This window comes from Panonychus citri, unplaced genomic scaffold (assembly GCF_014898815.1).
Source record: "Panonychus citri isolate SS breed McGregor unplaced genomic scaffold, ASM1489881v1 Contig00077, whole genome shotgun sequence".
NCBI lineage: Eukaryota > Metazoa > Arthropoda > Arachnida > Trombidiformes > Tetranychidae > Panonychus > Panonychus citri.
This window is the reverse complement of record NW_026515482.1, coordinates 1,758,637-1,782,722: the sequence shown is the minus strand read 5'-3', so window position 1 is coordinate 1,782,722 and position 24,086 is coordinate 1,758,637. Positions and strand designations below refer to the sequence as shown.

Genomic DNA, 24,086 nt, shown 5'->3' with positions numbered 1-24,086 from the left:
ACAAATTGACATGATAGAGAAGTGGAAGCAACAATTGAACTGGAATCAGAATTTACTCTTTTTCCTCCAACCTTTTCATTCCTAACGATTGACCATGAATGTTTACCTTTCATCCACCACCCATAGATAAATATGAATAGAGAAAGAGAGAGAGAGAGAAAAGTTCAGTGAAAAAGTTCAGGTTTCAAGTTGAAAAGTGAAATAATTTCAATCGGAACGTTATGTTAACTTGTTATGAGATTTTCATCTTATCATCATCTTCATGTTACATATTAATAGTTTATCAGAATTTGCCTTTGAAAAAATCTCCCCAATCTCTTGATAAAATATATTTATAAGAAATCTGCATGTTGATTCATGATAATGAATGATAACTGAGTAATAACTTACCAGGTAAACATGATTGTTTATCTTTATCCATGATAATATTATAAAATAATAATATAAGAGTCAATATTTGTTATCATTGTAATAATAATAATGAAGATAATCACTAATGATAATCCTTAAAGATTTGATATCCTTTGAGGATTTGATGATATCTTTAGATTAACAATCAATGGAACAATAAATCAAGTTGAATTGGTTAAAGTTAATTGTTAACAATCAATAAATCAAATGTTACTCATTAAATTAAACGACAATCAAGTTGACATATCAAAAGTTAAGTGTCAACAGTTGAGGTTGACTAACCTTTCATTGGTCAAACTTGTTTCATCACACCAACCATGAAGATGGTCAAACATTGAGAGATTGATTAACATTACAAAGAGAGAAAGAAATTTTTGTTTTTTTTTCTTATGAACAATTCTGATAGATAATTCTGGCTTCATGATGATGATTATAATGACATATTATATCGTATGAATGATAAGACACCTTATTAGTATCAGAAGCAAAGTCAACATGAGGCGAGGAAAAAAAAAACAATACTGATAATCAGGTGATGAAAGTGACAGAAAGGTGATCATTGAAGCTTATTCAGTTGATATGAATTATCGATTGAATTACTCAGGAATATCATGGTAATAGATTGATAGATGATAATTGAAAAGAAGTGGAGAGGGAATAATAATATCATTGTTATAAGTCAATATTAGGAAGATGATTAAGAAGATAAGATGAGAGAGAAGGAGAAAATTTTATCCTGAGAATTATTAGTGAAAATGATGAAAGAATCAATATTTTTTTCTTATTCTCTTTTTTTTTCCTGAGAAAAAAGTTCCATTCAAAGGTTCGAGGTTTTTGAACATTTATCACACTTTTTTTTTCTTCGAACAAAATTCAAATGCTGAAAATCTTTCACTCATTTCGTCTGGTAATTTCGATTCGTCATAAAGATTAATGTTAGTTTCTTATCAGAATTTTCAATCCACAATCATGATCACCAGGGAATCGTTTGTATTTATTATTACAGAGAACTGATAATAATACTCTACGAAATATTGAATATTAAGTTTTCCCTCTTATCCTTATCACCTCATTGGATTTAACGGAAAGTGAGATGTGATTTGATCCTCGAAACCTGAATAATCTGAACTTCTCAATATTGAATCAAGTTTAACATGATAGAAACTGTGATTTTATTCCTACTTTTTTTTTGAAATCCATCAACTGATGCTGAGCATTTGAAATGAAGCCAATTTAATATTTACAGTTAAGTACATGGAAATGTGAACATAAAAAAGTGGATCAACAAAAATGTTCAGCTCATTCATGGTAATCATCATGTGTATACACAAATACACAAGAAAATTGATAAAATTCAGTGGGAACATATTATCAGGTAAATCTATTAATAATATTTTCACTTTCACAACCTTCATCTATTCAAAATATTATTTCAATCATCACGATTGATAGTGATCACAATTAACACATTGTTTGGATTCATTATCAACGAAATCATCATTATTATTATTCATAATCTAATATCGCAATCGAGACACAATTAGATATACAATTAAATTCATGATTCAATTCTGATTCCCCTTGATTATGTATCAGTTTCAATGCTCAGATGTTACATGTAAATTTAGATTCCTAATATATGATGATGATGATGATAATCATCACCATGATTAGTATTCATATGTTACTATTAATACTGTCAACGGATGAGCAATTTAATTTAATAAGTAGTAGTGGAAATCCAATTATCATGATTTAATATCATGGATTCAACAGATTCATTTAAATTACAAACTGATACAACAAAACATTGACAGTGATTATTGATGATTAAGTTAATTGCAAATTTCAGGCTTCCAAAAGTTTATCACACACACACACAAGTTAGTTGACAATTTATAAATTACTTGAAAGTGAAAACAAGACTAATCTGTAGTTAGTTAATCACTAATCCTGTTGGAGAAATTAAATCCGCTCATTAATCATGTGAACTTTTTTTTTCTAACCCAAATGGTTAATCAAGAAATTGTCAACTTTTGATGTTAAAACTTTTCGATTTATATCAAATCGAAATGTACAATCAAATGGTAATTAATTATGATTAATCTGTTAATCATGATGATGTTATGATAATAATAACGGGTTGGAGTTAATTGTATGGCTGTTGTATCATTAACTTTTCTTTCCCAATGTAATATAATCTCAATGTTGTATTTAACTTTTTTTTCTGTTGGTAGTTAAGTTAATTCAGTTTGTAACCAAGAAAATTAATCGTCTAAATGAAATCATCATGATAACAGTTAAAGTTGATGATGATGATGATTTAGATAATGATGATAATGTTTTGTAATAATAAAAAGTAATCTTAATATTAAAGATACGAGAAAACTGTTGAAAGTTAATGGATTAACCATGAAAATAATATCAACTTTGTAAATATAATCACTAATCATAATGATAACTGTTTAATATATTAACCATATTTAATGTGATAACACTTAACTAATTGTAAATCAACCAGGATAATTTAAATTACCAACCTGATTTCAACCTTAAATTGCTTTCAAGTTCATCATAATCTCAATGTTAATCATTCATTATCAATAAGACGATGATAATAAATGATTTTTGAATTGCAATCAGTTTAATATTATCGTTGTTTCATTTCAAGGGTAACAATTAATTGTCACAATCTGATTGGGTAAACGTTGATTATGTAATTAAAACAATATGATTAAACTTTTAATTTCCTGTTAATCATGATTAGTTTGTTGGTGTCGAAATTGTTATTAGGTTAAAAGTTCTAACGCTTTAATTAACGATAACAGTTGAGTTCGGTGATTGATCATTTTCAGGATGGAAAAAAAGTTCGAATTAACAAAAATCGAACTTTTTTCTTTCGTCTCTCTCTCTCTTTCTCTTTCTCTCTCTGAAGATTGTCAGGTTAATTTAATTTAATCAGATGAACATCATCATTATCATTTAATTATATTTGGTTCTTTCTTTTTCTCTGTCGACATTTCGTCTTCTCTTTCGACTTTTTTGTCTTTACCTTTTTTTTTCTTACTACTTTTCTGCATAATTAGACATCCCTATTGTGTAAGGATTCCAGAATTCTGAGTGTATTCAGTTCACTTTGTTCATTCATTTTCATGGTAACAATGCTCATGAAGTTTCTATTATTTATGGTCAATTGAATGTTAAGACAAAGGCAATCGTTTGGGAGGAAAAATAATATGATAACAATATTAATGATGATAAGTATATATGTTATTATTTTTACCCTGTTATGATGATAATATGAGACTGAAATGAATTGTATTCAAAATTTTCATGGGGAATATGAAAAAAAGATAAACCATCATGAAAGTGGGTGGAAAAACTCAGTTAGATTCTGAAAGTGACATTTAACATCTTATTTCATTCCGTTGGGTGGATATTGTCTTATCATGAGAAGTAACATTTTCCTGAGTGATGAAAAAAATTTCATGGTGAACATTTTTCAGCTCATTCCAAGTTTCAGAATTATTCCTTTTTCGGTTTGTAATATCATTTGATTCATACTGGAAATTTGTAGCCATATGAGATGCTCATGGTTCTCATGTTTGTTCAGGGGTTTCAATCAAAGTTTTCACACCACCAGTGATTCATTAGTAGTAGCAGTTAATTTTATCAAATTATCTTTGGTATAATTGGACAGAATTCATTGGTGATAATATACAGGATCAGAATTTTCTGTCTTTTCTCTGAACAAAAAAATCGTTTTTTTTCATCTTCTTCTTCATTGTTCTTAATCAAATTTTCACCGAGATATTTTCTATTCATGATGGTCATTCATGTAAATCTGGTCAAGGTTATGTTACAACAAACAAACAGAATAAAAATTCAGGCTTCTGGTTAATGTTTCCACATATATTAAATCATTTCAAAGATATGAAAATGGATTCCCACTGATACTACAACAGGGGAGATAATTTTCCCTGACAGGATATTTACTCAACAGGAATTTTTTGTCATTCTTATGATATAAGTGCTTGTATGCATAAAAATACTCGATGATGGATTCAGTTGAGATGATAATACAGATTAGATGGACTGAGAGAATAACAATCAACATTAACCTCTTAACCATTTGGTTAATTGTGATATTCAACTCAATTTTCTGCACTAAATTAACTCAATTAGTCTCATCTCTAATGATAGGAACATTTTGTTTCTTCAACTTAAAACAACTTTGGGTGTGTAGGTGTAAGGTTAAGGTGTAAATGAGTCACTCACCTTTCCTGTCAGGTAACATTTACTTGACACATTATCAGATAAACAATTAACCAGCAATTAAGCATTGAAATTAAACTCAAATCTCTCAATATCATATATTAATAATACACTAAAAAGTTAAGTATCAAAAACGTGATCAAAATATTTAAGATAAATTGTGAGAAAAAGCTAATCACTTTGATAATGATGGTTAAAAATCAACAATTAAGATTGTTAATAGATTAAGACTATTACAATGGTTATAATTAATGAGTAATTAAGAGTCTGTCTGAAGGTTGAATACACATGAGAAATAAGAATCAGCTGATTTGACAAGATTCAAATAAGACAAAATTATTATTTATCTTCATCATGCTGATCAATATTTTGTAATAATAAGAATACAATATTAATTTTATCATCAAGATAAAATATCTCTCTCATACTCCTCATCTTCATCTTTATCTTCATCAAAATCCTCGTTTGTACCTGGACCAATGTTGTTAAGAGCATTGAAGATGGAAAAATATTATTTTATCATCTTGATCATCTTAAGAAACAAATTGAAGATGAAATTAGGTAAAAAGGATTCTCTCTCCATCTCCCTGGCTCCCTGGCTCTCTCGCTCTCCAATAAATCCACCACCACCTTCATCTCAGCCAATCTCCCATTTTCCACCCTCCAAGATGTTGTATAAGGGCCACAAGAGGATAAGATGGATAATGTTTATATACTTTAACCCTGGCAAATAATTTATCTCCTTGATTCGAGCAATGGAAAAGGTTTCAACCAGAATAAGAATTTTGTTTTTTCTCTTGTTACCTTTGCTTATCTTTTTAACCCAAAAAGAGAAAAGTTTACCTTTTATCTTCCATCTAACCTTTTTCTCTATTTCTTTCTTCGTCTTCATCTTCTTCTTCATATCCTCCTTATCATCATCATCATCATCATGTTATCATCTACTTCTCTTAGTTAGAACAAGATATCACGTCGATTATCATTAAACATTGATAATCAACAGGCAACAATGAAACAAGGTTAACATAAAGAATCAGGTAAATGATATTTACTGTTAAACGATTGAAACCTTAAGCAGATAAACATGAGTTGAACCTTATTGATATTTTATTACCTCGAATAATAAATTATAATTATCAATATGTACATTCATTGAATTCAGACAGAAGGTAAGATGAGACATTCAGACATGGATAGGAGAAAAGTTCATGGGGATTCATGATGAATCAGATTAGAAGGAGAAGAAAAAAAATCTTCTCTTTCATAATGAGAGATAATTTTTTCTTTCCTTCTCTTTGAATGGGATAGATTATCATGATGATATGAATTGGATGTCAATGGTTACCTGGTGGGTGGATTTACTTATGGATAAGAATGACAATTAATAAGATGATGATGATAATGGTTGATTAACAGAAAATTAGCTTATGAGAGATGATGAGGAAGAGAAAAAAAAAAGTTCTAACAGTGAATGTTATCTACTTATTGAGTTTTCCATGATGCTCTTATTCAACAGGGTATTCAGTGAACATGGAACAGAAAATGAAGAGTAAAAGTTATTATTCTTGACCTAATCTAGTGAAATGATCTTAAACATGGGATGAGGATGATGAAGAGGAAGATAAAGGGACTAATGAAATGTCTTCATCATCATTCTCATGAAGATAAAGGTATGAAAGATGAGAGCCAATTATATTTGGTTAACCATTAATTGCATTGTTACAGGTAAATTCAGTGAAGATGAGATTCTGTAAGAGCTTATGAATTGATGATTCAATGAATAAAATTATCATTCAACAGAATCATCATGAATCGAGTTGATCATCATCATCATCATCATCAACAATTTTCAGGTAAAAGGCTTAATCAGCTTTAATTTAATGTTCAGTATCATGATTAACTATTCTGATCATTTCCATGATTCATGATTTTACAATTGATTGAAATCAGTTTAAGTTTTCATGTAATCCTTAAAATTTGAGTATCTTTCTGATTTCTGATCACAAATCAAATAATTAAAAAAAAAGTTTCATTATATCAACAATTTAGGTAAACAGTTTTGTTTACAATTGTGATTAATTGATTTACAATCAATGGTATTTCCGTTTAATTGAGTTTAATCAATTATAATCAAGAATCAGAGTCATTTTTTTGTTTGTTTGTTGAATTGGTAAAATCAAAATTTCTAGTAGATATTTTTTTCTTCATCATTTCCGTTTCCTGGATTTCAGTTGAATTGATTGAAATGAAAAGGACAACGGTAAACATAATGTAAATTAAAATTCATCTCAATTGTTGATGATTAATTTAAATTTTTAACTTGATTCTCAATCAAAGGTTAACTCAATGATTACATAGAGAGAAAGATAAAATAATCCAACTTGTTTCCTTTTCCTTTCTCATCCTCATCCTCATCATCATCATCATCATATGTTTACATCATCATCAATTCAATATATTTGATGTTTGAATAGATTAAAAAAAAATTTCTCTGTTCATCTTCATGATATAAATACAAAACTGTTCATGATGTTGATATGATTTCCTATGTAAAGATGATGATAATTCTGATTTTAAATGCAAAAATCTGATGAATCAAAACCTCTTGAACCGGAAGTAACCAGGTAGAAAATGAAAGAAATTCTTACTCAAAATTCAATGGTAATGAAAGAGGAAGTTAAAAATAATATCGTTTTATTTACCAATCTAATAGATTATAATTTATGTAAATGTAAATTCAGTTAAACCTCAGAAAATGATGAAGATGATGATGATGATGATGATGAGGAGAAGAAAAAGTTTCCATGTAAATTTGTTGTTCCATTTTCATCCAGCCTGATATATATTCATATATATCACCATGATTCAGTAAAGTTCATCGTGGTTACATAACTGTAGACATTTGATTTAAATCTATTCAGGTAACAATCAATTCTTGATCATTTACCATGATATCGAGATTTAATTTCTCGGATAATTTTTTTATCCTTCCAGTGGATAACATTTTGATTATCGCAATTGGGTTAATCTTATTGACAATAGATTCTAATCCATTGAGTTCAAATCATCGAGTTATCAATATATTATCACGAGAAACTTTTCTTTCTGTCTGTTCAATTGTCAATGGAAAAAAAGATTAACTTGATTCAATTTCAATTCATTGGTAATCTGATTTTGCAAAGTTCCAGACTTGGAATTGTTCTGGGAATGAAATTCTATATATATATAAATAAATTCTGTAGGTATAATTTACCTCCATCACTCAGAAATCACCATGAAATCATTAAATTTATCATCATTTAGACAATGATAATGATCATCATCATGTTAAATATTGAAATCATTTCTTATCCTGTGAATTTGAAGACAAAAAGAAACACAAGAAAATATATTTAATGATAATCTTGGGAATTCATGTTCATTTGTTTGGTGTTACCATTTCGAATCATTTTTCCCCCCTCATGCTCATGATCATCATCATCACTGACAATTCCAACATTTACATGATAAACAGATTTATATCTGAACCCAAAATCCATGATAACAAAAACATGAACTCAGGGAAAAAATTTATCGAGTTATATTCAAGTCTATTATCGGTAAATTGTGTAAATATCATCAATATAATCAACCAACATTTTTTTCCCTGAATTTATCATGATCATGGTTATATATTATTACCTTAACAGAAAGACAGATAGACAATCAATTTACAATTTAGCTTTGATTGTGAAAATTGATCATCAATAAACAGCAAACCGATTCAACCAGCTAAAAATAGAGAGAAACAATTACATGTGATATTTTATATTTCTGTTGAAATCTGAATGAAATTACATGGTAAGAATTGGATGAAGATGAGAATTAAGTTATAATGAAAATAAATGCAAAAGAAATCAGTTTATCCGATCAGTAATTTTTTCTCCTTTTCTTTTGTCTTCTAATCATGTTTTCTAATAATATCATCTCTCTCTCTCTCTCTCTCTCTCTCTCTCTCTCTCTCTCTCTCTCTCTCTCTCATCAGCATTGGCTCAGTTCATCATCTCCATTTTCTGTCCCTTTATATTCAAAATCCCTCAGAATCTTATGTATATCCAATATAATCTTTTCTCTTCCACCTCATCTTGCTCTTCCTCCATGTCCAATATCCTTATATTCATATCATCTCCCTCTCCCTATCCATCTTCTTCCTCATCCTTCTTCATCTCTTTGCATGTCACTAACAAGTAGAGACAAGGTTTGTGTCTATGAATTTTATCTCAGTAACCTGAATCTTCATCCTCATCATCAACATGAGCAATTCAGTTGAATAACAAAACAGTTTCAGTAACAATCCTCAAAATCTAACTAACAAGAGGATATGAGGATGAGGATGAAGACAAGGATGACAACAGTAGCATCGAAAAAAATATCTACTGAATAAGATGAAGATGAACACAATGAGTTTCATGAAACATTGAAACTGTTCATTCAATTTGATTCTTATCTGATTGATCATCTTAATTGTATCCGTTATCCTAACTGTTAGTTGAACATTCAATTACAATTTTAACACCTAATAAGATAACAAGTGATTAATATTATTAATTTTATATAAAGAAACTGATTTACCTTGAATATGATTAACTTTGTTATCGATAATCATTCAAATTATCTTGATAATCAGGTAAAATTGTTATTAACTTAATAATAGACAATTTATATTATCAAGTGAAGGGAAAATAAATGAAATCAAATTAATTCTGTTTCCAGTTCAATGTGATATTGACTCATTTCCCTGGGCTAATAAATAACAAAGTTAATCACAATCCCAATCAAATTAGGATTAGCTTAAGTTAATCCAGTTAATCAATAAGGATAGATAACATAATACCAAGGGAATCAAATGGTTTAAAGTATTTAATCAATTTTCAACAATTTACAATAAGATAAACAAAGATCAGGAACCAAGTTAATGAAAACTAATCATATAAATACAATTAGCTTACAATCAGCTACTGAAACAAACATTATCATGATCATGATGATTTAATCAACTGAATCAACCCGCTAATTATCAAGTATTGATGATAAAAGGCTTGGAAACTTTTTCCCATCAAGAAAGTTGATATTTTCGAGGTCAAGACTATTGAACCTCGTTATTTTCATCCTAATCATCATCCTGATCATCATCATCATCATCATCTTAATAACAATATGATTATGTTTTGATGTCTATGATTCAATAATATAACAATTTACTATCAGTAAATTGTTAGCATTAAATTGTTTACCTCGATGATAATAATAACTCAACACTTATTGACTCAATCATAATAATATCATATTTATTATTGAATGTTGATCGCAATTAAACAATCAGCTAATATCAACATTGGAGTTTATTATTACTATTATTATTATCAAGCGTCATTATTTTTTATCATCATCATCAGGAAGATGATGATGATGATAACTTTATTAACTTTGTTTTTTTTATCCTCCCAGGGAGTTAATTGTTATCATTAGATGGATAATGATCTTGATTAGTTGAATATGTTGGATTCACAATGAAAATTTGGTTATAATAATTAATTTCAAATGATTAATCAACTTGAATGATGATAATAATATTGATTTTTAATGAAAGTCCGGAAAGATGAAACTTTGTGATTATGGTGATAAAGGTTAATTAGTGGTTAACAATTAATAAAAATGATACTAATGATGTTTACCTTTCTAACTAATCACTTAATACAACTAATCATAACCACCATCAATCATTAAAAGTTAATTGTGGTGAAAAATTTCAACGGTTAAAGTTAAATTGTGTTAATCAAACAGTTTCATCTTGTTTACTTGAGGTGTTAATATCAATTAAAAGCCAGAGAAATTAATTTATTAGAGAAAAAAGTTTTCTCTTCCATTTCGATTTGATTATCAAAACGATTTGTAATAATTATGATGATCAAGATGAAGATGAAGATGATAAATCATCCGATTGGAATATGATACTAGAAGATGTTCAATATTGACAAGATTCTGGTGTTTTATATATGTAAACCTCTTGAGATGATTTTACACTTTCACCTTTTACCATGACCAGAGACACTGGTCAATATTTCATCTTCATCATCTCCAAGTTTGTTGAAAAAATATTGACACAAGTAAGATGACCAAAGGCCAGTTTATGAAAAAGAAAAAAATCTTAATGAATGGTCAATAGTGTTTTTTTTTTTACTATTTCCTAGGTGACCATTGGGTCTTTGGTTTTTTACCTTAAACTTTTCATCTTCATCTTCTTATGATTGAATGGACACTAAAGGGTTTCGATATCGATTGTCCATCTTCACTATTATTATTCATTTAATTGTAAATGAGATTAAATTTGTTCAATCAAAAGGTAAATATACATGAGATAATCAAGAGTTTAATCAGGTAAGATGATGAATCTGGAGAATCGAAAATTAGATTTTCTTTTATTTTCTTTTCAATGTTCTGATGATGATGATTAAAGATGCTAATAAGACTTTATCTTCATCTTCTTGTTGATTGTGTCAATAATGAAACTTCCGGGTGAGTGATTTAATTGAAACTTCCGTTGGATGAAGGTTCAATGAGCCATTACGTGGTTACCAAAAGACAATCAACAAGATGATGAACAATCTCATCATCATGATACACACAAATGATCAGTTAATTGTTATAGGAATGAAAATCATCATCCCCAATCCTATAGTTTAATCAGTGTAACAATCGTGGTTAATGGGGCTCATCATTTGTTGATTGTTTGACTTTGTTTTTTTTTCAACGAGTGTTGATTTAGTTTTAACAATCAATCGGAATAAACATGTTGATTAGGATGCGTTGCAATTGTTATTATAAGTTAATTATTTATCTAAATTTAAATTACTTACGATTAAATTTCATGATGATGACAATCAGAATGAATTATAATCCAAATTTAATCTAAAACTAATCCAATTTGTTCATGGTTATGATTTAAGTTCAATTGATGAAAATTGTTGGTGATAAATGTTCATTTAAATAATAATAATGATCAATATTGATTTTTTGATTTTCACAATTACTTTTCTATCAATTTGGTTAACACTATAGAAAACAATTAACTTAATTAACACAAGCACTTAACTGGTCTTTTCCTTAAATATATGTTTTCCAATTGATTGTAATCACAATTTAAATTGTAAACACCAATACACTCAGAAAATACACCAATACATTAATGGTTATAAAAATTGATTAACTTACATTAAATTGTTTAAAAATTTAGTTGACTTTTTTTTGTTAGTATTTAGGAAAAAACTTAACAATTTAAATTAATTCAATTGGTGACAATTAAAGGGAATATACTTGGGGAAAAAATTAGAAATGTAACAATCAACAAAAAGAGAGGAAAAAGTTAATGATGATTGGCGATGATGAAGATGATAATGATGATGATGATGATGGAAAGTTAATGATTGTGATGATTAGACTAGAGTTGATTGTGAAAATGATGCTCGATGAAATTAATTATCAATTATTTAATTGTGACGATTATGAATCACAAGAAAATGTGAAAAGTGTTCACGTTAACCTTAAACTGATTTGGACAAAACTGGTTATAATAATATAATATTATATCAAATTGAGAAGAAATATCTTCTTTTATCATCCATTTTATCATCATCATCTTCTCTGTCTTTGGTCTCTTTCGTTTACATAGGTTTCCATTTGCGCATATCCCACTGAATTATCTTCCAGAACTTTTTCATCCGAATTCCCTGTCGATATTTTCTTCTTCTTCTTCTCCTTTTCCTTGACGTTCGTTGTTTTCTTCCATTGATTGTTTCAAGTTTCCATTACCAATTAAATTGATTCATTTTTCATACTCAAGTTTCAATTGTTTCTAATTGTCGTCGTTAATTGTTACACTCCTTTAATTTGTGACCTGAAAAGTTCAACGGCGAAAATGGTAAAAGAAAACAGGACGAAACCAAATAATTGGATTATAGAAGATTAAGAAAACTTTTGCTTCTCATTTTCAAATCCAAGCAAAAAGATTATCATTAAGGTTTATCATTAAATCATCATCATCATCATCATGATAAAGATGATCAGTTTACAGGTGAATTTCTGGTTAACATTTTTTTCGTAACATTTCTGGTTCCTTTGAATCAAGTGATACCAGAAAAAAAAGATGACGATCAGGTAAGATGATGATAGAGAGGGTGAGTCAGTCCAAATCTATTGGAAAGAAATGATGAAGAGAAAAAAAAAAGTTTCTTTTTACTTTTTAAAAGGTAATTCTTTTCCTTTTCCAAAGTTCTAATGTGACACTTGAAGATGAATAGACGAAGAGAGAGAGAGAAAGAGAGAGGGAGAGTAAAGCCTTCGAGGATCATCCTCGTGATCATCATGAAAGATGGTTCAATTGATACAGCAAACAGGATGAAAAGATGAAAAGATGAAGATGATGTTAAAGGATGAAAAGTAAATTTCAACCATTGTCAGTTTCCATGGACAAATTCAGTTCCAAATAGTAACAACATTTACTCAACGATGAACAGTTAAGCTTTTCAAGGATTAGATTAAGAAATAATCATTACCTATCAACATCTCAATCAATATTGAACGTAATAATAACATTCCCCAGATTATGTTTGATTGTGTTGCTTTTAATTATCGGCCATTCAATTTCATCATTGTTTTGATTGTTGACGGTTAATCACAGCTCAATATCAATTACTTGTTGATTCCAGTTAATTGTTGACAGTTTTTCTTGTTGATTCCTTGCGGGTACAATAATATATATTAATTACATTGAGATTGTGTGAATCTTTTGTTTCTTTGGTGTTAAAACTGGGGAAAAATATATGAGAAAAAAAAAGTTAATAGTTAATATAATTGTAATTAATTATCCTGTTAACTTAATTAAGATGAGAGATGGTGTAAAGTGATATGTAGTTTAAATTATGATCGGTGTTAATGGTTGATAATGATTTAAGGAAGACGAAGACATGAAATTGTTCAATCAACAAATTTAGTCTGATGATCCACATTATAATTGTCATAATTAAACATAATGATTAACTGTTTAATTTGATTGTTGTTATTGGTATACTACTTTGGTGAATGTGTTTAGGCTCAATGTGTTAGTGTCCTTCTTGATTTAATATGATGAGGAGAGGAGGGAAAATGTTAATTATGAAACAAGGACATAAATTAAATAAACTGCTATCATTATATCATGTTAATTGTAACAACAACAATAATAATCATGGTTAAAGGAAAGGGAAATGTTTTCCTATGGATCATCTTTTCTTGGTCGATGTTGATAGTTACACAAATTGTTGTTGTTTCTTCATTAATTGTTGCATTGAATATCATGTGATTTAAGGATTGATTAGTTGCCTCTTTTGGTTCATGTTTGTCAATTTAATTTAAATCTCGTAAACACAACTAATTGTTCATTTGGAAAGTTCATTTAATCTCAGAATTATCATCATCATCATCATGGTGGAAATCTGTATAAGTCTGAGAGAAAGAGAGAGAGAAAAGTTAATCAATTTCAGTGTGATTATGGGGCAAAAGTTGATTAATGGTTAATTAAGATGATTAAAAAAATCATTTAACACTAGTTAACTATCACATCTAATACACCACATAAAATATAAAGGAAAAAGACATAATATTCCCAATGGAAAATCAAGCTAAAAGGATAATCTTTTTTGTTTGTTTATACTTACAGTTTGATGAACATGATAATCACTATTAAATTGATCATAATTAAAGATCATTAACCATAATTATTAAGTGAATAATCAGTTACCAAGCAATTTTAAAATGTTCCATTTGATTTTTGTTAGGCTTCCATTAGATTCTTATAGTTACAGTTGTTGATTCTTGATCGTTTTCTTCATGGTGACGGTGGTGGTTAAGATTATGTTGATGTTAATTTAACTGAACACAAGTTAATTTAATTCACTAGATTTAACACATTCATTTCCATTCATTTTAACCTAATAAATGCAGATTGAAAGGAGAGAAAAGTGAAAAAGGATAATAAGAACCTGTTAACTTTATCCAATCCAATGTTTGATTTGCTGAGTTAATACACTTACAGAATTTACAGCTTGATTTTTGTAATTTTCTTTCTTCTTTATCCAAATTCTATTATTCAACTTGCCATGTAAATCTAATCAATTGCTAACCAATTAGAGTATATAAAAAAAAAGATCTCCATTAGGTTGATTACAACTGAATCGCCACCAATAAAATATAAACACAAAACAATAGTCCATTGAAAATCTGCTCTTCTCCATGATAATTGTTCCTGTGGTGGTGAAGATGATCCATAATTGTTGATACACTGAATGAGTAGATTAATATGGTTAATCAAGCCAAAATCGAAAACAAATACACATATAGATTAGATTAGTTAGAGAATTAAAAGAAAATAGAAAACGTGATTACAGTTGAGACAAAGGGAGAAGAAGAAGAGAACAAAAAATAAAGCGTCTTACCCTTTGTTCATTAAAAGAGAAATTCAATCAGATTAACTTCTAATCTTCAATGATACGAATTTATCTCAATCGAATGGAGAACAATCAATAAGGTGTGTAGTGTTTAATTAATTGGAAATTGATAAGTGATAAGAGTTAAAATAATAGAAAAGTAATTAACTTCTCTCTTCCTCTTCTCCATTTCAAGATTTCGTATGTAGTGTAATTAGTTAACATTCCCTCGTTTTCTCCTCCCCCTTTGGAATTTTTTTTATAAAAGAACAAAAATTTTTCTCTTTTAATTGTGTTTTCTTTTCTTCTAATTAATTGGTTAATTATTTCAATTTTTCTCGCTCCATTTAGAGATTAATCATATTTTGGAGAAACTATGGCGACTAAACCAGTTTGGTCTAAAGTTATTCTGATCGGAGATTCATTGGTTCAGGTAAATTAAATGAATTTTCTTTTCTTGTTTTCTATTCTAATGTTTCTTTTTCTTTGGTTGATTAGTTTAATTAACTGTTTTATTTTGTTCGATTTTTTTTTGGTGTTTTTTTTTGTTTTGCTTTAATTCTATTTGTTTCTGATCATCTTCTTGTTTGGTCATGGTGATGGTTGAATTCAAAGTGATTGATGACATGTTTGATTGCTTAAAGAAAAAAATTTGCTTCTCGTCCCGCTTAATCTTAGTGATTACTCTTTGATTGAATGTCAATCAAAGTTGTTGTAATTCTATGGAATCTTTGTTCTTTTTTTCTTTTACTCAATCACTTGGTATTTTCGAACGTGTAATTTGATTACAAATTGTTTGTTATCTAATTATCTGTTTGGACATTGCACTGATAAACTTAATTTGGTTTCTTGCTTCCGAGACTTTTTTCTAATGTTAATTTTTTTTTCTTTCATAACTTTTTCATAGTTTTCATTTAATCCCGATTCTGGATGTTGGGCATCCATGTTAGCCAATAGTTTACAGAGGTAAGTCATAATTTCCGATCGTTAAAAGTAAAATTATCCAATTCTATCATCATTAATCTCATTCAAGTTTATTAGAAGTGTTTGTTTGTCTTTATTATCATGATTAATTTTGCAAGTGGAAATTGATACTTGCATTTGTACACAAATTTAATTTATTTTTGATATTATGTTTTCTTTGATCATAGAATTAGTGATGTTGTTACTCGAGGATTTAGTGGTTACACTTCAAGATCAATTAGGAATGTTTTGCCCGATATATTGAGTAAAGATGATTACGATCAAGCTGCTTGTATCATTTTATTCATCGGTGTAAATGATGCTTGTGATAATACGAGTATTCAACATGTACCCAAAGACCAAACTGAAGACAATTTGACCGCTATCTTAGCCTATCTTAAAGAACAGGGAGTTCCCACTTCAAAGATCATCATGTTAACTCCTACCTGTTTCTTTTTCGATGAATTTCAAGCTATTCATGATTTTAAACTTCCACAACGATATCCAGATGAATACAGTAAAATTGTTCGTAGAGTTGCTGATAAAGCGGGCGTTGAAATCGTTGATACGAACAAACTTTCTAACGAGCATCCAAATCCTCGGAGCCTTTTCTATGATGGTATTCATCTTAATCGCACGGGAGCTGAGCTTCTTTACAAAGCTATTTGGCCTTCGGTTGTCAAACGCGTTACTGATTTCCATGGATCGTTTGAAATTAAACTTCCAATTTGGGAAATCAAAGAAAAAGAATTACAATAATCAATTTTAATTGTAAACAAAAGATTTTCTAATTGTTAAATCTTATCAAACGATGTACTTTGTTTTATATTGAAACAATGAAACTGATTAATTTAATAGTCTGAAAGTTAAATCACCTATTAATAAATCTAAATCGTGGGTACAAAGCACTTGAAGTTAATTGTATCATGATAATTGTTACAATCAGCTTTCAATTGTTCAATCTACATTCGACATTAATTAGTCTGTAATTAATTGCATTTAATTGTTGATCAACATAAATCACCTGTAAAAATCAATAATTATCAACAAAACTAATCTTCCAGACAACTAACACCAGGCAATGATAAAAATTGAATCGACTTTCAATTTTATTATCTAATATCAATTATCGAATCGAATCAAATCAATCAATCAAATTGAATTCATTCAATTATTATCCAAATCCATAAATAACAATAAGTAAACCATTGATAATAGATTATTGTTACTCTATTAAGCGATCAGTTATGAAACAATTAACAAAAAGCTGGTCAATGGATTCGTTTTAATCCAGTTCAGCCAAATAAACTAAATCAGACCAAAGGTTAATCAAAGTTAAAACATGAAATCAGAGCGACGACAATTATAATTGTCATTTAGATGATGTTGTTACTATTTTTAGTTTTTCATCCGCTTTTTAAATTTGTATTTAAACTGATTAGTCTGTTAATTGATGAAACAATTAACATTTGATTGTTTGAATCAGTGTTGAATTTTCATTGATTGCAATTTAATCAACTATGGCTGATCCAATCTGGTCAAATGTGATTTTAATTGGTGACTCCTTAACTCAGGTAATTAAAGTTTCGATTTAATTAAAATGATTCCATTTCATGAACTCTAATTAATTCAATTTCTAGGGTTCGTTTGATGTTTACAACGGATGTTGGGGATCGATGTTGGCCCAAAGTTTGCAAAGGTCAGTTTTTTTAAAACAAGAACAAGAATTAATTGTAACAATTAACGTTAATGTAACCTTTTCTTCATTTAGAGTAAGCGATGTCCTTTCCAGAGGATTTTCTGGCTATTCCACTAGAGGAATAGTGAAAATATTACCCGAACTATTTGCTAACGAAAATTTCGAGAAAGTTTCTTGTGTTATTATCCTTTTGGGCTCCAACGATTGTTTTACCAACGCTTATGGACCGAATGTACCGTTAGAAGATACTGAGAAAAATCTGACAACGATTATTACTCATCTTAAATCGAAAGGGATTTCGAGTAAAAAAATTATTCTATTAACTCCTCCCGTTTATCATCATCAAGATTCGAGTGAGGAAAATGGTACTCGTACTCCTGACGAGTACAGTGTTGGTGTTAAACGAGTGGCCGATCAACTCGAAGTCGAATGTGTTGATATTAATAAGATCACGAAAGAACATCCGAATTCGAGATCTTTGTTCTATGATGGACTTCACTTTAATCGAGCAGGAGCTCAGGTTGTTTACGACGCTGTTTGGCCTTCGCTTGTTAATCGAATCATCGATTTTCATGGTTCCTTTGAACTTAAATTTCCATCTTATGAAGTTATCGAAAAACCTGAAAGCGACTAATTGTTAATTTGTCGTTTTCTCACTCACTCTTTGATTGTGTTTTTCTCATTTTAATGTTATGACAGAGTTAACATGAAAAATTATGTTTATCTTTTGATATACAAGTTGTTGACAAAAAAAAAGATGATTTAAATAAACTAGAGTAGATTCAGATGATCAAATGATTTGTGTGTTGATTATTCAATCGGATGATTTAGATTAACATAGAGAGGAGCAATTTTAAATGATCTACCATCAAGATCTTGTCTTTTACGAGATTTAGAATTTAGTTGATTAACCCAAATAGAGAGTAAATTTTGGTTCGATGTTGATCCATTTGATATTTTGCTCTCTACGGTTGATGATGAACCATTGGTCCGATTTTCGACCATTGATGCTGATGAATTTGAATCTGATGGACTTTGAATATCAGGGATTCGCATTCGTTTTGCTGGTGGTTTACTTTTCTCGTCTAATTCTCGTTTTTCTCGTTCGCTCATATTATTGTAGGCATCCAATTCTTTCCAGGCCATTGTAGATTCATCTTTAAGTCCGGAAACATTGAAGGTTGGCATTGATGATAGAGTTGATTGTTGTTGAAGAGGCGGAATGATGACAGAATTGTTTATTGGTTTATCTCCACTAGATGGACTAGTAGCACGATTAGGTGACATTGGCTCAGATTTAACTGATTGATTTGGATCAGAGTTAGATGATGTTACATGGAGATCACGAAGAGTTGAAAGGATTGTTTTGTGTTGAGGTGTAGATGCGTAAATTTCAATGTAATGATCTAATTCCCTCCAAAGTAATTTGTACAATTCCTCTTTTTTCGGTCCTTTTCCTCGAGCACTTACACAAGGTAATACCAAAGATGTTCCTTTGCTTTCCATTTTTACTATTTGATAGATTGCATTTTTACACTCATTAACATCTTCCACGGTCAACTGATCTTTGGGTATTAAATTAATTAACGGTGCAATGTGGAGTTGAAGATTGAACATAATTGAATGACCAAGAACAATTGGCCAATATAATGTTTGTCGAGTTAAATATCCCATGGCTTTGTCAATTGGAGAAACAGTTTTCTCAGATGAAATCATTGATGGTTTAATTGGAGATAATTTAATTCGTTTCATTAGTTCACCAAAATCATTTATACGATAATCTGTTATTCTACCACCAATTCCTTCACTAATTGATGGTGGATCTTCCAATAATGATCGACCAGTATACAATGTGTGAATATAAAGTTCCCCGTTATGACTTGATAACATGTGAGACATAACTTTGGACCCTTTTAGTTTGGTCATCTCGAGCATCACTGTTCGTCCACTTAGAAGAAAATTTGTTAAACAAGAAGAAGGCCTACTATTAACATCAACAGGAGAAATTCTGTAAGCACTACTACAGTGATGAAGTTCAACTGATGTCGTTCTTGGTGTGCACCATTTCAATGGTATCGTTTCATAGTTGGCATCTTCTTTTGGAATTCGATGACAAGATCCATCTCCACCTCCGGCTCCGGTTGCAATTTTGGGTAAATTAACATGAGCATCAGCTGGATGAACAATTTCAACATCATAATTAGCTGAAGAACTGGCGTTCTGTTCCTCCTTCATAGGAATACCAGTAACTGTTGTTGATGCCAAATGATAGTGACTTTGAACCAAAGAGAGTAATTTGAGTGCAAACATTGTTCCTCCTCGAGATGAATGTATTTCACATGATAGAATAGGTGATGGATAGAAATTGGCAATTTCTCTGATTTGACTTGATGGACTAAGATCACCAACGGGATAGATATTGACAATGGTAAGATGACATTCATTTATTGGTAAACGATTTGGATCATCTTTCTCTCTCATGGCTTTATTATACCTGTTGAGACAATCTGCCATAAAATCAGAGACATATTTCAATTGATTCTCATTTTTAAAACAGGCAATTAACATTACACGTCCAGAATTTGCTTCTCGAGGGTTTTTACCACGTATTTGGGTTTGAGTTACTGTTGGTGTACCAAGAGCTTCAATAGCAGCTTTAACGCCATTACTTAGGGTTGAATCTTCAGTCCAAATAGGTTCAGATCCACGGGAAAATGAGCTTGAAGGTCTGGTGTGAAAGCTACTACGAGCAAAACAAGAATTCAGATGAGCTATATTTTGATGTTCACTATTCCAACCCATGACAATCTTAAATCCAACCTCATCACAGGTTACAAGAGATAAAAGTCTCTCGCTTCCAGGGAAAACATCATAAACAATACGAGAATATTCTTGAATAGCTTCAACTGAACAGGTCCACAAAGATTTAGATAAAGGTGCTAACGGAATTATACCTGGAGGAGCTCCTCCTTTCATCTTAAGGCAAACATCATAATCAATGGGTTGACCACATGAGGTGGACAAGAAGCGATAACTATTGTCCAAAACGATTACTGTCTTATGGCTGATTGGGAACATTTCCACTGATCATCAAACTAAACACACGAAAAAAGAAATCAACAAATCATATAAACAATAATAAGTAACTAAGTAATTAGAGAAAACAAATTAATCAATTCGTTTAAAGAACAAGAAAAAAGCGGAAACCAAAGAGAAAAGAATTAAATTTCTGATCAAAACAAAAAAGAAAAAAAAACAGAAGAGAAAATGTTCAAGTTCTTCCGGAGAAATGGAGATGGCGCCCTAATCCGTTCTCTCATTTTATCGATTAAACTAGTGATTTTTCTTAAAAATTTCAGTGATTAAAAACAGTTAATTAAATAAATAAATACAAGTGAAAGTGTTAAATTAACAATTATAAGCCCTTCAAGAACCTTGATAAATCAAAAAATACCAAGTAAGTAAAACAATAAAAGAAAAAAATAGGAAAAATAATATTGGGGCTCTAAGCCATACATCTCATGACATAACATTTCCGTTTCCGTTACCCAACGTGCAAATTATTCAATCTTATAACTAATAATATTATTACAATTTATCTTCTTTAGAAAATGTCTACAGAATTTGAAACTCTAAAAAACGACCTCCGTCGTAAATTGGTTACACGTCAAGACTTCAATGAACAATTGAAAAAACTTCCGTTATCAGATATTCTCCAAATGGGTTACAGTTCTCTTAAAGCCATTCAATCACCTGATATTCTCCGACAATATTCCCTTGGATTAACTACCCAATATAAAATGAAATTTATATTGTCATGGTTGAAAAAGATCAATCGTCCAGATGATATTAATAGAAGAGAAATCAATTTTTTGGATACACTACAAGAATTGGATCCAGAAATTCTAATAGTGAATCTAAATAATAATATTAATCAACAAGAAGAAGAAGAAGATGAAGTAAACGACCCAAATTTACCAATAATACAAAAGAACTATGAAAGAAACCCCAGGAAAGACAATCAACAAACTATCAACCAACCATCCACCTCCAATCAATCATCAACCATGAACCAACCATCAACTTCAAGCTCTATTATTATTCGTGACAATGAACAAGATACTCAAAACCCGAGACCAGCTTATGTTAACCCGTTAAAAAGAAAATTTATTAATTTTAATCTACATCGGGAGAATATTCAAATTGAATATGATACAACAAAAAAGATAAGAAAAACGGTCTACAAACAGGAAGAAATGCCCATTCCCAGCCAATGGAAACCCTGGTCTGCCTTCTTAATGGAGCCGATATTTTTAATCAAACATGAATCTCTTAAACCAGCTGAAATAAGAGATACCATAATAAAAAATATTGAACAAGGTAAACTTCCGGCGATAATTGGTACATTTATCACAGGTAAAGATGCTCTTCGTATCAAGTCACCGGATAATTTGACTCGAAAAAATAATATGGCAAAGTTGAAAGAATGGCTTCCCGAGTTACAAATCCTGAAACCAAAAGTCTTTGACCCAAAAATAAGACTTATTAGAGTTAAATATGAAGGATCTTTGACCGATTTGGAGGCAATGAAAAATATGATAACAAATATTTGGCAAACCGCTGAACTTCATGAAGCTGGTGACTATTCAATTGATGCGGCGTACACATCAAATCTGCTTAATCATATTGATATTATTATAACAGTCTCCCCATCGGTCAGAGATAAAATTCATGAAAAACGAGGAGTAATTTATTACCTCGGTAATGAAATAAAAATAGCTGATTACTTCACGGTAACATCATGCCCAAGATGCTTTTCTTATCAACATCGAGAAAAACACTGTCAAGCCCAACAACGATGCAAACTCTGTTCACTCTTACATGCATGGCGAGAATGTCCTAATATTAATAAACCAGAATTGTACAATTGCATCAATTGTAAAGGATCACAGAAAAATTATCAACATTCAGCTGATGACTGGGATTGTCCCACTTACCAGAAGAAATTAAGAGAGGCTATTCAATTAATTAACTATGAATATAGATGGATTATCAAAGTTTAATTGATCAATATTAATGATGATCAGTTACAAAATCTTCTATTCATCTAATAGATTTGATTAATATTGTGATTAATATTGTGATTACAATTTGATTTAGACTTTCTTTCTTTGATTACAATTTGATTTAAATTTTCTCTTTTCGATTATGATTTGAATAAGGGTTCGATTATAATATTGATTCAAATCTTCAAATTTTGCTTTGATTACAGTTTTCTTAATAATTTTTTTTTCTATTCATAATATTTCTAGTTCATTTAATTTGATTCAATCCTTCTTTCCACCAAAACTTCCCAAATATTTAATCTTCATTAATCGATCATTAATGGCAATTTCCTTCCGTTTTGGAATCATATTAATAATTGACTCAACCGGAATACTTCGGAGAAACCCACCAATAGTCTCATATTGGCTTGCACATCGATATTCCACCCAAACAAGGTCAAGATCACTCTTAATATTTAATCTTGTTCGAATTGAATTTATAACTTTCTCTGTCTTATCCTTTTGATCTACTTGAAATTGAGGAAGATCAATAAGAGATCGAACATTAAGATGAACCAAATCAATACAATCTTCATAAAAGAATAACTTGAAATCATTATTATTATTATTACAGATCAACTGCAACTCCTTTCGCTTTAAAGCCAATTGATCGAAATTAGGTTTCAGGAATTGATCCATTTTCACTTGAGTCGTTTTGGGAACATTGGATTTACCACAGGAGAGAAAATGTTGATGAAAAATTTTCAACCCAAAATTATTATTACATTTCTCACAACAAATAATAATTGATTCATAAAGCTCACGTTCGATGACACTCAAATACCTAAAATATGGATCCCGAAAATCAAAGGGACAAGCACCAGGACACTTAACCTCCATTTTTCGAGCTTTATTATTAAAAAATTGATTAGTAGAAACATCGGAATAAGGGTAGCAACAAGTGCTACAATAAATTTTCGTACAGAATCTCCGCCTGTTACCACCGTCATGAACCATTGGATCAAGAGCCAAATAATTACACAACCCACACTTAAATTTTCCACCCAACACCTTATTAATAATTTGTTCCATTGAGATCTTCATGTTATCAGCAACAGTTTATAAAATTCAAAAAAAAAAAAAATAAAGATCAATTAATAATAATAAAGTTGAAACAATTAAACAATCGAAACA

The 24,086-nt window shown here is 29.8% G+C and overlaps 5 protein-coding genes across 7 annotated transcripts in view; 3 read left to right on the top strand and 2 right to left on the bottom strand.

The window, feature by feature from the left end:
* LOC128386996 (uncharacterized) overlaps positions 1-15,375 on the bottom strand; it is a 36,580-nt gene extending 21,205 nt beyond the window's left edge. Inside the window, exons 1-7 of one of the 3 annotated variants that reach the window (XM_053346132.1) lie at positions 15,195-15,335; positions 14,793-15,040; positions 14,501-14,690; positions 14,418-14,439; positions 14,014-14,205; positions 13,278-13,530; positions 11,583-12,915 (exon numbers count right to left, since the gene is read on the bottom strand). The gene's annotated coding sequence lies outside the window, so the exon portion shown is untranslated. Of the gene's footprint in view, positions 1-11,090; positions 11,460-11,582; positions 12,916-13,277; positions 13,531-14,013; positions 14,206-14,417; positions 14,691-14,792; positions 15,041-15,194 lie in introns of those variants that run through there. The other 2 variants (XR_008324949.1, XM_053346133.1) reach the window with 2 other exon arrangements.
* Positions 15,376-15,437: 62 nt separating this feature from the next.
* Positions 15,438-17,003, top strand: LOC128387002 (isoamyl acetate-hydrolyzing esterase 1 homolog). The gene is made up of 3 exons (XM_053346139.1): positions 15,438-15,618; positions 16,093-16,151; positions 16,337-17,003. The coding sequence occupies exons 1-3, from the start codon at positions 15,562-15,564 to the stop codon at positions 16,905-16,907; spliced, it is 687 nt and encodes a 228-aa protein (XP_053202114.1). The 5' UTR covers positions 15,438-15,561; the 3' UTR covers positions 16,908-17,003.
* Positions 17,004-17,247: 244 nt separating this feature from the next.
* LOC128387004 (isoamyl acetate-hydrolyzing esterase 1 homolog) lies at positions 17,248-18,642 on the top strand. The gene is made up of 3 exons (XM_053346142.1): positions 17,248-17,722; positions 17,789-17,847; positions 17,920-18,642. Exons 1-3 carry the CDS (start codon positions 17,669-17,671, stop codon positions 18,479-18,481), a joined length of 675 nt encoding a protein of 224 aa, XP_053202117.1. The 5' UTR covers positions 17,248-17,668; the 3' UTR covers positions 18,482-18,642.
* On the bottom strand, positions 18,511-21,073 carry LOC128386985 (integrator complex subunit 13-like). Its single transcript, XM_053346119.1, has one exon. The coding sequence runs from the start codon at positions 20,923-20,925 to the stop codon at positions 18,658-18,660; it is 2,268 nt and encodes a 755-aa protein (XP_053202094.1). The 5' UTR covers positions 20,926-21,073; the 3' UTR covers positions 18,511-18,657.
* On the top strand, positions 21,045-22,910 carry LOC128387029 (uncharacterized). Its single transcript, XM_053346165.1, has 2 exons — positions 21,045-21,304; positions 21,456-22,910. Exon 2 carries the CDS (start codon positions 21,459-21,461, stop codon positions 22,908-22,910), a length of 1,452 nt encoding a protein of 483 aa, XP_053202140.1. The 5' UTR covers positions 21,045-21,304; positions 21,456-21,458.
* The last annotated feature ends 1,176 nt before the right edge of the window (positions 22,911-24,086 follow it).

Bases quoted from the DNA above. Each gene is read 5' to 3' on its own strand.
- LOC128386985 (XM_053346119.1), bottom strand. From the start codon at position 20,925: ATGTTCCCAATCAGCCATAAGACAGTAATCGTTTTGGACAATAGTTAT.
- LOC128387004 (XM_053346142.1), top strand. From the start codon at position 17,669: ATGGCTGATCCAATCTGGTCAAATGTGATTTTAATTGGTGACTCCTTA. The intron at 17,723-17,788 runs GTAATTAAAGTT...TTCAATTTCTAG, and splicing joins TTGGTGACTCCTTAACTCAG to GGTTCGTTTGATGTTTACAA. The intron at 17,848-17,919 runs GTCAGTTTTTTT...TTCTTCATTTAG, and splicing joins TTGGCCCAAAGTTTGCAAAG to AGTAAGCGATGTCCTTTCCA.
- LOC128387002 (XM_053346139.1), top strand. From the start codon at position 15,562: ATGGCGACTAAACCAGTTTGGTCTAAAGTTATTCTGATCGGAGATTCA. The intron at 15,619-16,092 runs GTAAATTAAATG...ACTTTTTCATAG, and splicing joins TCGGAGATTCATTGGTTCAG to TTTTCATTTAATCCCGATTC. The intron at 16,152-16,336 runs GTAAGTCATAAT...CTTTGATCATAG, and splicing joins TTAGCCAATAGTTTACAGAG to AATTAGTGATGTTGTTACTC.
- LOC128387029 (XM_053346165.1), top strand. From the start codon at position 21,459: ATGTCTACAGAATTTGAAACTCTAAAAAACGACCTCCGTCGTAAATTG.